We start from the raw sequence: 16263 nt of genomic DNA, 5'->3' as shown, positions 1-16263 counted from the left end.
CACATCCCAGAGGCCCCACCTCCAAATAACATCATCCTGAGGACTAGGTTTCAATATATGAATTTTGGGGAGACATAAACATTCAGTTGATAGCAGCGAAGACGTGTTGAAAAAGCAGCATTATCTTTAACGGCTACGTCCCAAGCATTAAGTGTCTTCAACTGCCCTGGGTGCAGTTAGAGATTCCTGTCATTGCCATTGTAGTTTTTCCAGGGGAAATCATCTCTCTCCTCAGGGTTAGCTCAGTAAAGGGATATCATGCCAGACTGACAGACTTTCAGCAGCCTGTCTTTGACACATTCGTACAGACACTTAATTAGGTCACAACTCTTTCCCTTGGGGTCTTCTAGCAATTGCCACCTCGGTGTCTCAGAAATCCCATTCCTCCTCCTTTCTAGGTTTTGTCCAGAGGTTTGGGAATTTCATTTCTTGAGGTAGGGATTTCTGCATGTTGCTAGTAGGCCTTGGTCAGGATTCACCTTGACATCTTCCCTAATTTTGAATCAGGAAGAAAGTATTGATCTTTTAAACATTCAAATTGTTCAATCCTTTTCTTTTTTTTAAAACAGCTTTATTGAAATGTATTTTATATGCTATAAACTTCACTCATTTAAAATGGACAGTTTAGAATATATTCACTGAGTGTGCAACCATTTTAGAAACTTTCATGACCCTTCCCATTCCTTCAACCCCAACCTCCTGACAGCCATTAATTTACTTTCTGTCTCCATGGATTTGCCTATCCTGGATATTTCATAAAAATGAAACCATACAATATGTGGTCTTTTGTGATTAACTTCTTTGACTAACCATAATCTTTCAAGGTTCATCTACGTTGTAGGATTTATCAATATTTTAGTACTTTCTATTGTCAAATAATATTGTGTGGATGCACCATATTTTAGTGATCAATTGATGGCTACTTGGATAGTTCTTACAATTTGGTTATTATGAATAAGGCTCAATGTATATATTTTTGTGTGGATATAGGATTTTATTTCTTTCTGGTATATACTTAAGAGTAAAATTGTTGCATCATAGGTTTTAACATCTTGAGGAAGTGGCCAACTGTTTTCTAAAGTGGCTGCGAGATTTTACATTCTTACCAGCCACACATGAGGGTTCTAATTTCTTTACATCCTTGCCAACATTTATTATTTTTCTTCCACTTTAGTGAGTATGAAGTGGTATCTTGTGGTTTTGATTTCCGTTTCCCTAATGACTAACAACTAATTATGTTGAGCATCTTTTTATGGTTTTATGGACCATTTGTATATATTCTTCAGAGAATGTTCATTCTTTTTTTAAAATTAGGTTCTATATCTCTGTATTTTTGAGTCGTATGTGTTCTTTATATGTTCTGAATACAAGTCTTTTATCACATACTGTATATGATTTTTATCACATACTGTATATGATTTTTATCACATACTGTATATGATTTTATCACATACTGTATATGATTCTTTATATGTTCTGAATACAAGTCTTTTATCACATACTATATATGGATGAAATATGAAATATTTTCATCCATTCACTTTCTTATTGGAGCTCTTTTAGGCACAAAAGCTTGTAATTTTGATGAAGTCCAATTTAACATTTTGTTGCTTGTACTTTTGGTGTCATATGAAAGAAACCATCACCCAATTCAAGATCACAAAGATTTACTCCCAGGTTTTCTTCTTATAGTTACTTTGCTTTAGTTCTTATATTTATGATCCACTTTAAGTTAATTTTTGTGAATGGTGTGAGATAGGAGTTCAAATCTGGATTCTTAATTCTATTTCATTGATTTATACATTTGTCTGTAAGCTTGTACCACATGTCTTGATAACTCTGCACTATGCTTTGAAATTAGGAATTAGGAAGAATGAGACTTTCAACTTTGCTCTTTGTGTCTTTCGAGTTTCTTGCATTTGCATATGAGTTTTAGGATCAGTGTGTCAATTTCTGCCAAAAAGCCATCTGGGATTTTGATAGATATCGCATTGAATCTGTAGATCAGTTTGGAGATTATTTCCATTTTATTTATTCAAAAGTTTACTTATTTTGAGAGAGCAAGAGAGCATGCACGTGTGTGGGGGAGGGGCGGGGGGAGAGAGAGAGAGAGAGAGAGAGAGAGAGAGAGAGAGAGAGAGAGAGAATATATATCAATCCCAACCAGGCTCAAAGCTACCCATAGGAACCATGAGATCATGACCTGAGCCAAAACCAGAGATTCGGAGGCTTAGCCGATTGAGCCACCCAGGTGCCCCTATTTCCATTTTAATAATATGAAATCTCCCAGTGCATGGACAGGAGGTATCTTCTCGGTTATTCAGATCTTTAATTTCTTCCAATACTATTTTATAGTTGTGCATAGAAGTGTTTGTGTATAAGTCTTACCCTAATTTTGTTAAATTTATTTCTAAGTACTTTATTCCTTTTGATGCTATTTTAAGTGGAAGTGTTTTCTTTTTTGGACTGTTCATGGTTAGGATATAGAAATATAATTCATCTTGCAAACTCATTCATACTGATATTTTTAGTGGATACTTTAGATACATACAAGTTCATGTCCTTTGTAATTAAAGATACCTTTACTTCTTTCTTTTCAATCTGGATGTCTTCTATTTCTTTTTCTTATGTAATTGCTACCAGGCTGTAGCCACTGCCAATATAGCACTATTGGTGCTGTGTGAACAGTGGAATCTGATGATGGCCGGCTGTATAATCTGTCTGGAAGAGCTCATCCATGGCAGAAAGCAGGGTGGTGGTGAGGTAAAAACTGTCTTTCAGCTGTGGCTGCTGTTAGAAGAGTTGTTTCTCAAGGCTTACCTGTGGGAGATGAATGCAGTCCTAACTGCAATGCCATTGCCTCACATTGTTTGTACTCAATTTCCTTAGATTTTGATAAATAAATGCTTCTGAATTTGTGTAAACCCTTTGAGCAATTTCCAGAGAATTTGAATGATTATCAATGCTAACTTTGACCAGCGTAACAGATGCCTCACCCTGGAAACATTTCCCTGAGTCCCTCACGCTGCCATTCTGAATATCCCAAACTTTAAAGAAAAATATTATTCATGACACTTGTTAAAACTGTAAGGAGGGCTTTATTCAGGGAGGACTATTGCAATAAATTGTAGGGAGCGCTTCAATGGGGCTTTGCAGTGGGGGAAAGAGTGTGGGTTCAATTCAGACTAAAAGGTCAAGTAGGAATTTATAGCCAAGGAGAAAAGTGGATTATTTCTTTTCAATGGATGGAGATTTTATAAGAGAAAACATCATGACTATGGGGGATTTCTGGCTAAAGTGATCTGACAAAATTCTTGCTGAGGCAGTCCAGGGTGATCAGAACCAACTCGGGAAAGAGTAAAGGATGAGGGGTCTGGTTAGATATTGAAGATGGCCAGATAGCACCGATGGAGAATTCTGGCTAACCGGACTTAGCAGGATTCTTGTTAAAATTGGACAACACAGAAACCAGTATGGAAACCCAAAAATTAGGACCTATTTGAGAAGAGCATTCAGAAAAGACTAAGTAGAATTTGGTCAAGGAGAGCATCTTTGTCTTCTCAAAGTCCTCTCTTTTTTATAATTTTCAGTTCCTATCAGTATTTAAAAGGACAGGTTTTGCTAATACACAAAGAAAAGGACGTGTCTCCAGGTTAATATGTATTCTCTTGCTTCAGAGTTTTGACTGAGAGGCTACTCAAGTTTTTGCCTTCTTAATGATCATTTTTTTCCCAAGGTTCCTTGGTTTCTCCACTTCTGTATCTGTGTTATGCAGTACAGTAGCCACTAGCTGGGCAACCGTGATAAGGTGCATCTGAACTGAGATGTGCAGGACAGGAAGCACAAGCTAGACTTCAAAAAAAAATTGGTACAAAAAAGGGAAAATATCTCCCTGATTTTTATACTGATTATAATATAAAAAATTAATATTTCATATATAGTAGATTAAGTAAAATATAGTAATACATTAATATCAGCTGTATCTTTTTAGTCTTTTTTTAAAGCATGGCTACTAAGAAATTTTAAATTTTGTATGTGGTTCATATTACATTTCTATTGGACATTGAAATCCTATATTACTCCATCGAGTCAGCTGTGAAGGGAAGAGGGTCATGTTTTGATTTTCATCAGACAGGACTCTGCGCTTGGCAGATACACAGTCTAATAAAATCTTTTCTGATACAGACATCTTCAGAGTTTCACATCTCTCAGGTTATACTTCACTGTAAAAGGTAAGGTGTGAAATACTGAAAAATGTATGGACCCCCAGCAAATAGTCCATTTGGCTATAACAATAGCGATTATAATCTGCATTATTTTTCTATTTACAAATATTTTCACATGTTTATATAATTTGTTCCCCAAATTTCCTTTGATATAGGCAGGAATTTGGATATTTTCGGGATGTTTTGAGATGGAAAAGTTCTAAGATTAATCAATTAGGACATACATACTCTTTGTGTCTCCTTGTAACAGATCTGATTCAACATGTATGTTTGGACATCTATTAATTTCTAAAGACTATGCTAACATAAAGGATTCAGAAAGCCCTTAATATCCTTTAATCTACTTGAGAAAATAAGATAAATACACAAGTGATTGTAATCTAATTTTGTATTAAGTAGATTTAAAGAGAGAATTACTGTGGCGCCTGGGTGGCTCAGTCAGTTAAGCGTCCGACTTTGGCTCAGGTCATGATCTCACGGTCTGGGAGTTTGACCCCCACGTCGGGCTCTGTGCTGACAGCTCAGAGCCTGGAGCCTGCTTCAGATTCTGTCTCCCCTGCTCACACTCTGTCTCTCCCTCTCTCTCTCGAAATAATAAATAGGCATTAAAAGTTTTTTAAAAAATAGAATTACTTTTAATTAGGGGGAATCAATGAAACATAACAGGACCAATTATTATGAAAAATATAACTAGTATCTTTATCATTTGTTTGGTTGGTTCTTGGTGATTGTGGTCATTCGAAGTAGAATAAAGTATCTCCTTTCCCTATCCAACTTAAGGAAGAAGAACTAATCTAAGAGTATAATCATGGAGGTGTGTAAAATTTGTAAAGATTTTCATCAGAACATTATTTATGACATTGGCAATAACTCAATGTTCAATAGGGAATTGATTGAGGGATGTGATATTCATTTGAAGGATACTTTGAATCAATTTTAATTTTTAGAATTACTGACCCAGAAAAATTCATGATATATTATTAAGCAATAAAGATGGCCTTAAAAGGAAACATCATATCATTGTATCATAAAGTGTTACATCTTTGAATATTAATGTAAAAATATAATCACTACTTCCCTCTGTCTCTTTTTGTGTATGTATATATCTGTGTCTTCTTTGTGGATCTCTGTATCTGGATATATATGTGTATATTTTATATAGCTGCATTTCCACAAAATTTTTAAAAATGCAGCAAAACATTAACAGAGGTTGACAGAATTTTTGGTGATGTTTCTTCTCTTCTATTTTCAATGGACACATTTTGTTTTAATCAGAACAAGGGTTGATTAAGGTTTTCTAGAAAATCTTGTATTTCAGATCAGTCTCAAAGGACAACAGGGATTTAAATTGCTCATAGTTACTATATGAGCTAATATTTATGAATATACTGACCATTAAATTATTTTTTCTATTATTCTACAGAGAAATCTGTCCTTTAGTTGCAAAACGTTTCCTGTGTTACAGGACAATTGACCCTGTTTTAACAAGAGTTAGCTGATAAGAGAAGAATAAGAGAAGTTTCTAGGCCCAATGAAGACAAAGAGCTACCATCTCTTGGGATTTTGAGACAAGAATAAAACTCTAGGAATTAAAGATCACATATTTCAACTCCAGCTGACTTGTCCCTATGTCTTACACAGGATAAAAGAACTCTCTTCTGAAGGGAAGTTGTTTAGAAGGATTTCAAATATTCATATTTTCTCATTATTGTAAAGTCTGGAATATGCTATAGCACAATAGAACTACCAGTTAAAATAAACATGGAAATGTTCTATTGATCTTCATGTTTCAGGATATAACCTAATTACAATCTGGCATAGAGATGGTAAATCTGAAGATTGCAAATCAAAATAATATAGTAGAAAACAATAATAGTAGCAAAAAAGTTTCTTTTAATGCCTTCATTGTTTTTTTTAAATGTGTGTTTATTTAATTTTGAGATGGAGGGGATGGGGCGAGAGGGAGACAGAGAACCCCAAGCAGGTTCCATGCCATCAGTGCCAAGCAGGACACCAGGCTCCATCTCATGAACCATATGATCATGGCCAGAGCCAAAATTAAGAGTCGGATGGTTAACCAACTGAGCCACCCAGGCAACCATCTTTTAATGACTTTAAATGTGACATTAAACATTTCCTATGTTGCAAAGTAAATTATTGGCAATTTGAAAATGATGGTCTATATGTTAGAAAGTTATTTATCAAGGTGTCCTGAATACTCTCTCTCTATTTTATTACATATGATGTCTATTATATTATGAAACTCTATTATTTTATCTCACTATTTTAATGAATGTCAAGGTAATATTAAGATTTTATAATTTCTCTAAATGCTTTATCTTTTGTTTAGTGACCTTTAGAATCAGGAGGCTAAGCATACTCTCCCAACGTGATATATTTGCCTGTTTCTGTGTGCATAGTCCCTGTGGTTATGGGGCAATTTCTATTGAATATTAGGATTTACAAACACGCATCTTTTAGTTCATTTGAAGCAAAAATTTTGGTTTAATAGAGTATACATAGAACTTTTCTTAAAGAGCATTCACTGGTCTCCTGTTTCAATACAGTTGTGTTAAATCTATTCTGGATTTTAACTTTCTTTACTGAGAAAAACATGATCTTTAGGTTTCCATATAGTTATAAAGCCAAATGATTTTTTTCAGCAGATTAGTTACATCTTAGTGCGAAAGATTTCATGTAAGAAGAAGTTTTGATAAGATGTTAACTAATTTTAATACCACAATGTGCCAGTCATGATAGATACAGATTTATTGGGAAGATTTAATCAGTGATTGTATAAATCCCAACAAATCTGTGTAAAACCCAATAAATCAGGGGTAGGGGTAGTCATCTTTTATTTTACAGATGTTTCATGGAGTTGGTGGTAGAACCAAGATTCATCTTATTTCCAAGCCTGAGTTCTTGTTTCCCACATAGAGTCCCACACAGGCACTGGGAGTATAGATAATAATGACAATGGAACACTAAAAGATGAGTGTCATTAAAGAAGAAGAAAGCACAATTGGTGACTTGGGAAAAATGAGGAAAATTTCAATTCCTTTGAATTGTCATTCCATGCTTGGTCAGCTTACCTTTAGTTGGCTAACAACCTAAAAGCAAGTGGGTAGTTAAAAGTCCCTTTTGCATATTTTGTAATAAGAATAGTAAGTTAACTATTTGTGTTTGTTGCATTGTTCCCTTGAGGAACAGTCTCTTAAGGAAAATAGAATGTGTATATAAGACTGTGTAAGTGAAGATTTCATCAATATGCAACTTAACATGTATATCTTATTGTACAATGGCCATATATATTCTCTTGTGTACAGTAAGAGCCCTGTTTAATATTGATCTGTTTCAAATTAAAAATGAAAGTCCATATAGAAAAATAATAAGTAGCAATTTGAAAAAAGTGATTTTTTTGTTGGCCTTCTCAAGCTTTAAAAAGCCAGAAATAATTGACATAAGGAAAGTTTTATAGATGTTTATAAAGCATAAACACGAAAACAACAATCAACAGTATACACATGAGTGTGTGTGGTGGGTATTTTATAGATACATAAATAGAGATAAATGTGTATATATGTGGATGTATTTACATTCAATTACTCCCATACTATAATAGACGTGTAGCTAAAATAGTAGCTAAGTACAAATATTTATTATAAATTTATTGCAGTTGGCCATCTGTGATGAAATTTTTAGATTTTCATTAATTTTTTTTATAAAGAACAAAATACTAAAATGACAAACACACCATGTTTAAAGAGCTATATTTTAAAATAAGCTGTGATTCCAAGCTTCCATCTGCTTACTTGCTGAGTGATAGAGAGCATTTTCTCCCACTGCCGCACTTCTGGTCTTTCTTCATTTTCTGAATTAGCCCCTGCACTACAGGGGACCAGATAACATGCTTCTATGCTCTGTCAGCTTGTTCTGCAATAAATCATCAGAGGCAACAACATTTGTTTAGGCCTATTTAAAAGGGTCTCCTGGGAAAATCTGCGAGAAGAGAAACCACTGGCAAACTAACTTTTATAACTTCATCTCTTACTTCCACACCCTTTTATCTTTCTGTATCTCTCGATGGCTGTCACTCTATGTATTATTTGTTTTTAAATTTTGTGAGACACCACAGTAGAATTAGTGAAGGCGCCAGATCCAACCTCCTGTAAATTAGCTAGAACAAAAAGCAATTAGTTGCTAAGTATTTAGTGACAGGATAGATTTCTTTGCTCAAGCATATTGTCCTATCCATTAAGGGAAAGCTGAAGAACTTTTGTTCTAGCTATTCTTCCCTTGACTTATAAAAAGATTATTCCTCTCAATCTTAGGTAGAACAGCTACATCTCTAGCTGTGATAAAATTAGAATTAAAAACACATGCGTAAAGTTGTAACTAAAATTACATTTTATCCACTCCTTTTTTAAAGCACCTTTTAGATATTAACTAATAATAGGTTATAAGACATCAAGTAAATTAATGTTCGGTATTGCTGCCTCAGTGTTCCCTGTTTTAAGACTAGAAACCCAGAAGAGAATTTATTGCTCATTTAGCTCAAGCACGTCGTTGAAGTTCAAAGACGGTATGGGAGTTGTTGGAGGTCATACAGAAAATTAGTACGAAAACCTTCGAAGCCGTGTTTGTTCTGGTCTCCCCAGCATTTTTGGATGATTGTGAGTCAGGGATTGAGCCAATCTCTCCATCAGATGGCCACACTAGGACACCTAGCATATGGAATCTCTTCAGGAAGCTCACCTTACTACCAGAGCTAAATCGGAGATGAAAGGAAGACAACAGAAAAGAAAAAAAAAATATCTGAAAGACTAGATGAGAATAAAAAGTAAATGTAACAAGGGAAAACTTAAAAATACCTTGTAAAACCTACGAATTGCCCAACCTAATCAACTGACCGATCAAGGGTTTTTTGAGCTTGTGGAATATGAAATGGTATGTAGAAAGAAGGATTTTGAGGTTTGACTCAATTTAGAATACCTACTTCATCACTTAGTAGCAATATGTACTTAAGGAAGTGACTTTGCCTCTCAGAAATACTGAGCTGGTAGTGACTTTTAGTGCAATATTGAGCAACACACAGCTTGCTTATTGGCAGTTGGTTCTCACCTCCACTTGGGCTGTGCTGTATTCCATGGGGCAGTCACCAACATGGCAGATGAACATGACAGTCAAGTACAATTTCAAGCAGGATGGGAAGGTTGAGGGTTTTTAATTTTGGGTCAGGGATGGCATACCTTTAAGATGAATGAAAGAAAGACTACTCACTAAATCGCAATATGTGTTTTGAAATATATTTTCAACCAATAACCTTGTAGCCAGGATGGACCTAAGCAAAACTTGAAGCATGAAACCAGGCAGGAAGGGTTCTCCTGTACTTTCCCTGTTTCCCCTGCCTAAATTCTACTTATTCGCTTTCAAACTTCCTTCTTGATGCTCTGTTTACATATCAAAAGCTTATCCACAGGCAGAATCCATAACTAAATATTTTGTCATTGTTGCATCCTGGGAACATGTGCCTTTGAACAGAAGGCTTAATGGGAAAGGAACAAACATAAATTATTAAGGCATATACTGGGAAAGGAGGATTCTTAAAGTGTTGCATAATCTAGTCCTCTGACTCTGCGAGTAAGATACACTTAACTCAATTTTATAGGTAAGAAACCAAAACAGAAATAGAACAGCAAGAAAATGTGTGTGGGGTGTGAGAATATGTATGTGGGCAGCAGGTTGAGCAGTGGGAATGCAAGTGAGTTGGAAAAAGACAGTGATTTGTAAATTGTATTCTGGAAGTCTTTGACAATGTTGACCACAATTATCGAGTTGGACTCTTGATTTTCTTTGTAGGTCTCTCAACCTCTTTCTGAAGAAACTGCTGCTGTTGAAAATTCTTTACCTGGTCAGTGCCTAGATTTCTTAAAGAGATAGGATACAACAGGTGCCTACACTGTACTGCTCACAGCACTTGTTTTGCAATTGGGCTTTGTTTCTTTCTAATGTTGGTGGCCTTCACCAGGTAGTCTTGGGAAAATCAGAGATCCCTCCCTGTTGCTTTCCTTCTGAGATGCTTCCTTTCTTCTAGTTCAGTGCTTCTCAGAAGTAGGCATGGAAAGTCATAGAAGTAGGAATTGAGTAATTTACTTACCAGGTTACTCAAATCATTCCTATGGGTCAATCCTACTCCTTTTGTCTCCAATGAATTCTTGATCCTTAAATATTTACTATTCTGTTTTTAATTTTGTAGAATTTCAAATTCCTCTATCTCCTCTTTACCTTGCTGTTTGTTGTAGCCAAAGTAAAAATTTGGGGGGAAGGTAGGATGTGGGATCTTCTCATATACTTGATGGTAAAAATGATTCTAGAGTAACAATTGATAAGTGCAGGAAGGTGAGATACTCTTGAATCATATGCTTGCAATTTATCCAGAAATATTCATCCCACCCCACCTTGTTACAAATGTTATTATTGTTACTACTATGAAGATATAAATTATACTGTAAAAAAATTCTTTAGTATTTTTCTGCACATGAAGGCAGAATAGTTTAAGAACTGCATTATAATGCCAATTCAGTCATCATGGAATTCTAGCAAAGGCAAAGAAAGCATACTTGCAATCTGAGAATCGTTTTATCTATATTTTAATCAGAAATAATTAATACACAACAATCTTCACTTAAAGAAAAACTTGATATGCTCAAAGTCATACCTAAGAACATTAAGAATTATTTCTGAAATTTCATACAACCCATGTAATTATATAGGATACTAAAGTTTGCAACATAAAGAAATACTGATATCACAGACTGCCCTGTGAATGTCTCATAGAATAACAGAAGTCTAGATTGAATTCATTCATTCAAGAAGAAACAATTTTTATTGTACCTGAAGAGTTATGGTGATAGAAACAATGTTTTAAGTGATTGAAAACAATTAGCAATAAACCAATTGAATCCTTTTCAAAGCATCATCACTGAGCACTTCAGAAATCTGTTCGGGAGGAAATAGCTTATTAACTTCTATCCTTTAATAACAAGAGAACACTCCAGACATTATTTCATTGATAAAATATTCCTGAACAAATAGAGGATAAAAAGGCAAATCTAGGACCTTAAAAATAACATTCTGGCCCTTCATTCCTATTTTTTTATGCCATTCTGTGCCTTGTGGCCAAAGAAATATTTTATACCCTTCAGTTTCACAGAAATTTCACGATTCCATGATAGTTGTAAAATTTGTGTATTTTTTTTTCTCATTTTTGGCAGCTGATTTATCTTGGGGGTTGTTGTGTTCAAATGAGATTTCCACATGTGGGAGGGCAATGACTGGTAATGAAAAAAGTTCATGTTTACATTTCCTTTTCTTGGTGCTTTTGCACTAATATGTAGTTTGATAATTTTACAATTATAATTATATAGTGAATTGTGTTTGTTTTCTAAATCCTAGTTTGAAGACTTAAATTACCTCAATAATTTCAATTATTCATTCATCATTCTTTACTACTATTACAGAGTGATCCTATCTTTGAACCAGGAATGTATGCAGTTCAGAGACATAATTTATGTTTGCCGATTGGATTCTACTGTGATGAGTTGTATGACACCAGACAAATTATATAATGATTGTATGCTTCAGTTTTTCTCCTCGGTACAGTAGAGGTGATAATGTTTTGGGGAGGACCAAAGGAGACTGTGTACAGAAGCACTGATCGTGGTGCTGTAGAGAGGAAGGGACATGTAAATGTTAGCTCAGATAGTTCACTGATTATTCTCTAATACATGTAAGACACTAGATTGTTCTAGGATCACTTAAATTTATATAAAAATAACTCAAATTCAAGAAAAAGCCGTTGTTTCAATGATCAAAGCATAATATGTGACTATAAAGCAAGTGATATTTTAAAATCTGTATATTCACTTGAATGTTATCCTTTCAGCCATCTGAGAAAGTAGACACATAGTCTAACAATCTTACCATTGTTCAAAGTGTTTTAGACTTAGGAAAACTCTCCAGATACAAATTCTGAGTCCTATTAAAAAAACACCACAAACCTCAAACATTTCTGTTTTTATTTGGCTAAAACTTGAGCCCATCTTTGAGGGCTGAGAAAGGTCAAATGTGATACTCCATTCCATCTGAATGAGCTTTTTAAATTATAAAGACCTGTGCCAAGGTACAGTGCTATGGAGTAGAATATTAAAGAAGGAATATCCTCATTGAGAATATTAGAAAATATGCCTCAGGTTCTTAAAGGAATTCTGAAAGCCTCCACATAGTTGAAGCTAGAGTAGCACTCCTGTGATACGTATGGTCTCCAAAGTGCCTGCCTGGAGGTAGACCAACACCCATTTGAGTATGTAAAACTTAGCTGATAAAAAATATTCGTACTACTGACTTTGTAACCACTCTGCTTTTCTCCATTTCCTGCCATATCTAAAATTACCTCCTATGATGGAATTTAATCCAGAAACATCTTAGTCTGCTGAACCATCCCTTAAGTTTGTCTTCCAAATTCCGGTAAGGTTGGGGCAGAAGTCTTGCCAGAGCAAACCAGTCATGACTTGGGCTGCAGTGTCACCAATGGGTGACTTCATATTACCTGTTTGAGTTGTTTAAATAATGAGCTGAGCTTAAATAAAGGGTAGCCAAATATATGTTGTTTTTTTTTTTTTGCCAAATATATGTTTAAGTTTATAATTTGTGGAGCATGGTGGTGCAAATGAGTTATAAACCAAGTAGATCATGGAATAAATATTATGATTTGGAATGAAAGCCTAGGAAAATGACAGCCAGAATTGGCAGGTGGAGTAACACAGCTCTGAAGTATGTTTAAACAGACAATAAAATATGATTTGGCAGTTTAAACATATCATAGTTTAAACTGACCATCGTCAGATCATTCAGTTAACTTAGAACCCAGGAGAGAACATGGTTTGATCATGTAATATTTCCTGATTTGGAGAGATTGATTTCGCCTTGCAAATATTTGCTGTCGATTGAGTCCTCTTTGACTTCTTCTCAGAGGTCGTTTCAAATCCTTTTGATTTTTAAACATTTTTACAAATTTAGCACTTCTCTTTCCTATTGTCACTTTGTAATATTTTTGGCTGTCAACTGGACATGATGCTTCTTAATAAAATCTGACTTATCTCTTCCTTCTTAAGTATAATGATAGACCTATGCTAATTGGGGTCTGCTGAGGCATCTTATCACAACTGGGCAATCAAGGACTGTGGATTAGCAGCTCTGCTAATGTGCAAATGGAAAAAGAGCTGAAGTATTGTAAGCTACATTTTCTGTATTAGTACATGCCTTTAGGTATTCATAGGAACCTTAGAAATGTACAGATAGTCAATTGGTTAATATCAAGATTTAAAAAAATAGCAAAGAATATTTTGAGAATGGATGAATATATCATTTTTCAAACTTTCTACTAAATAATTAATGGCTTTCTTAGAGATATTCCCAGAGCAGGCGTGTGTGTGCAACATGGCTAAATCCATTCGGCAAAGAGAGGGAGCAAAGCCACAATACCAAAGATGCACTTTGAATATAATAGACTATAGATCAGATGCTACCAAAATACTCAGCTTAAGGTTTGTCAGTGGCTAAGTTACAGTGGATAAAACTTATCAAGCTTCTTCAATGAAATTACATGAAATGCTCCTCAACAATCTACTCTATAACTTACAGACTTCAAGTAATTTCTTCATATAGCTTGCAAAAATGGAAGAATCTCTTGAAAATTCATGCATACTACTTGCCATCATTTGTTTTGATTCATTTAATGGAATTCTAATTCCAGTATTTTAAGAAACACTATGTATTGTTTTCATTGTTCTGCAAATATACTTTCCATTTAAGACATTTTTCTTTGATAAAAGGGATAAGAATCAAAGATGGCAAAATTACAGGTATACTGAATCCTTCTTATTCAAAGTCACTTCTGTGCTCTTCACATTTGCAGGTTTAATGTGTTAGAATTTAAGAAGATTTAAGTTAGGATCATAGAAGACATGTTTTCAAACAGTCTATCATTTTTAGATAATTCGTGAACGTTCCCCCTTGGCTTATAAGAAGTTAGTGTGACATACCTTTTCATAAATATAATTGTTACATTCAAAAAGATTTTTTTATTCCAGTCAGATGAAGACAGGGGGAAATCAAGATCCCAATAAGACAGGTGTGTCAGGGTGGAAGGGTTCAGTTACTAAAGCCAAGGAAGTAACATCACCGCACCCATCAGCATAAATGCCATGGAATCAGTCGCTGCTGAACATCCTGATCCAGGTGTATCTAAAGTACTACTTCCGCCTGTCTGATGGATCTGCTTTACATCACTGAGGTTCATCTCCTCTGGCATCCCTGCAGAAGCAAATAAGAAAACACATGATAATGCATGACCACCTCACCATGATGTGTCTAGAATGGCTTTTTAAAAAAATGTTTATTTAGTTTTGAGAGAGCGCGAGCAGGGGAGGGGCAGAGGGAGGGGGACAGAGGATCTGAAGGGGGCTCTGCCCTGTCAGCACAGAGCCGGATGCGGCGCTTGAACTCACGAACCACAAGATCATGACCCGAGCCAAAGTCAGACATTCAACGTACTGAGCCACCCAGGCACCCCTAGAACAGCTCTTAAACTCAAAATGTGGATACCATAGTATTTTCATAGCATTCCCCATGTGTTTGCCTAACTCTAAATGAATAATGTGACACAGGTACTTCTGTTCTTAAGTTGGAGAGTACAGGCCCTTGAGTTGGAGTTCTCAAAAAGGTCTCTGGCTTTTTTAAAGCATTTGGAATATTTTCTAATGTCATTGATTGGTTAAAAAAAATTTAATTAAAATGTCCTGAGGTACGGCACTATTGCTTGCCTCAGAGATGTAATAATTCTGGTAACTGTGTGAAAGATTTCTAGTGAAAATAAAACCATGTAAGGAGAAATAATTAGGACATTTTTAAAATGTCGAATTTATACAGATTGTATTTTGTTTTAGACTTAACTATGCATAGGGTCCTTATTGGAAAAATATCAAAGAATAACAAATACTAAATGATATCCTTTATACACATACATAGCTGTGGGGATGGAGGTGTAAACATCTGTCAAAAGATCAAAGAATTTGTTAATAGGGTGGGGATTAAAGTTAGGAATGAATGTTTGACTTTTTAAAAAAATGGCCCAAATTAAAGACCAAGATCCAGGTGCATCTTGGTTATTACTTGTCTGTGTTATGAAACCTGACAAGCTGTGGAGACCAGCCCCCAGATTATTTGGGGGTGAAATAATCATCTTTTTTTAAAGTTTATTTTTGAGAGAGAGGCAGAGTGAGCAGAGGAGGAGCAGAGAGAGAGAGAGAGAGTATCTCAAGCATGCTTCATGCTACTGGTAGAGAGACCAATATGGTGCTCAAACTCAGGAACCATGAAATCGTGAACTGAGCCAAAATCAAGAGCCAGACACTTAACTGACTGAGCCACCCAGGCACCCTGAAATAGTCATCTTCTTAAATCAGTTACCTTACTACAATATATGTAGGGAAGTATTGACATCACTTTTGTATTACCACCAATGTTCTGAGACCACGTGGCCACCTGAAATATCTCATGGCATGCCCCTATCAGTCACAATTAATAAAGTTTAAATTCAATGTTACTACGGCCACAAATATTGACATCATAATTACAGTGGATTGGCAAAAAATCCTCATATAAGGAAAAGTCAATATTTACATAATTAAGTCAATACATATATATAATTCAGAAGGTAAAGCTCTACTGCACTCAGGGATGAGAACATTAAAACAAAGCACAGCTCTACTGATCTGACATATTGATTTTACAGTCTGAGATCTTACATTATTATTCATTATTTGGGTACCTGTTTTGCCCTTCTGTGTCATTAGGCAAGATGAATAAACTAGGGATTCATTTTTTTAATAGGAAATGGAATGTATATATTTTAGTCATGGGTTTATACTTGTTATGGCCAGAGCTTAACAAGGAGCTATGAGGACTTTAGGCAATG

At 35.1% G+C, this 16263-nt stretch overlaps 1 protein-coding gene across 1 annotated transcript in view; it reads right to left on the bottom strand.

Annotated features, from left to right (window-relative positions):
- Window positions 1-8061: 8061 nt before the first annotated feature.
- The window catches only part of GPC5 (glypican 5), a 1419588-nt gene continuing 1411386 nt past the window's right edge, over window positions 8062-16263 (bottom strand). Inside the window, exons 8-10 of the mRNA XM_042979061.1 lie at window positions 14330-14600; window positions 9348-9475; window positions 8062-8159 (exon numbers count right to left, since the gene is read on the bottom strand). Coding sequence (XP_042834995.1) covers window positions 14446-14600 — 155 coding nt within the window. The 3' untranslated portion in view covers window positions 8062-8159; window positions 9348-9475; window positions 14330-14445. The remainder of the gene's footprint in view (window positions 8160-9347; window positions 9476-14329; window positions 14601-16263) is intronic.

The sequence above is a fragment of the Panthera tigris genome, chromosome A1 (assembly GCF_018350195.1).
Source record: "Panthera tigris isolate Pti1 chromosome A1, P.tigris_Pti1_mat1.1, whole genome shotgun sequence".
NCBI classification, from domain to species: domain Eukaryota; kingdom Metazoa; phylum Chordata; class Mammalia; order Carnivora; family Felidae; genus Panthera; species Panthera tigris.
This window is presented reverse-complemented; position numbering and strand designations above follow the sequence as displayed.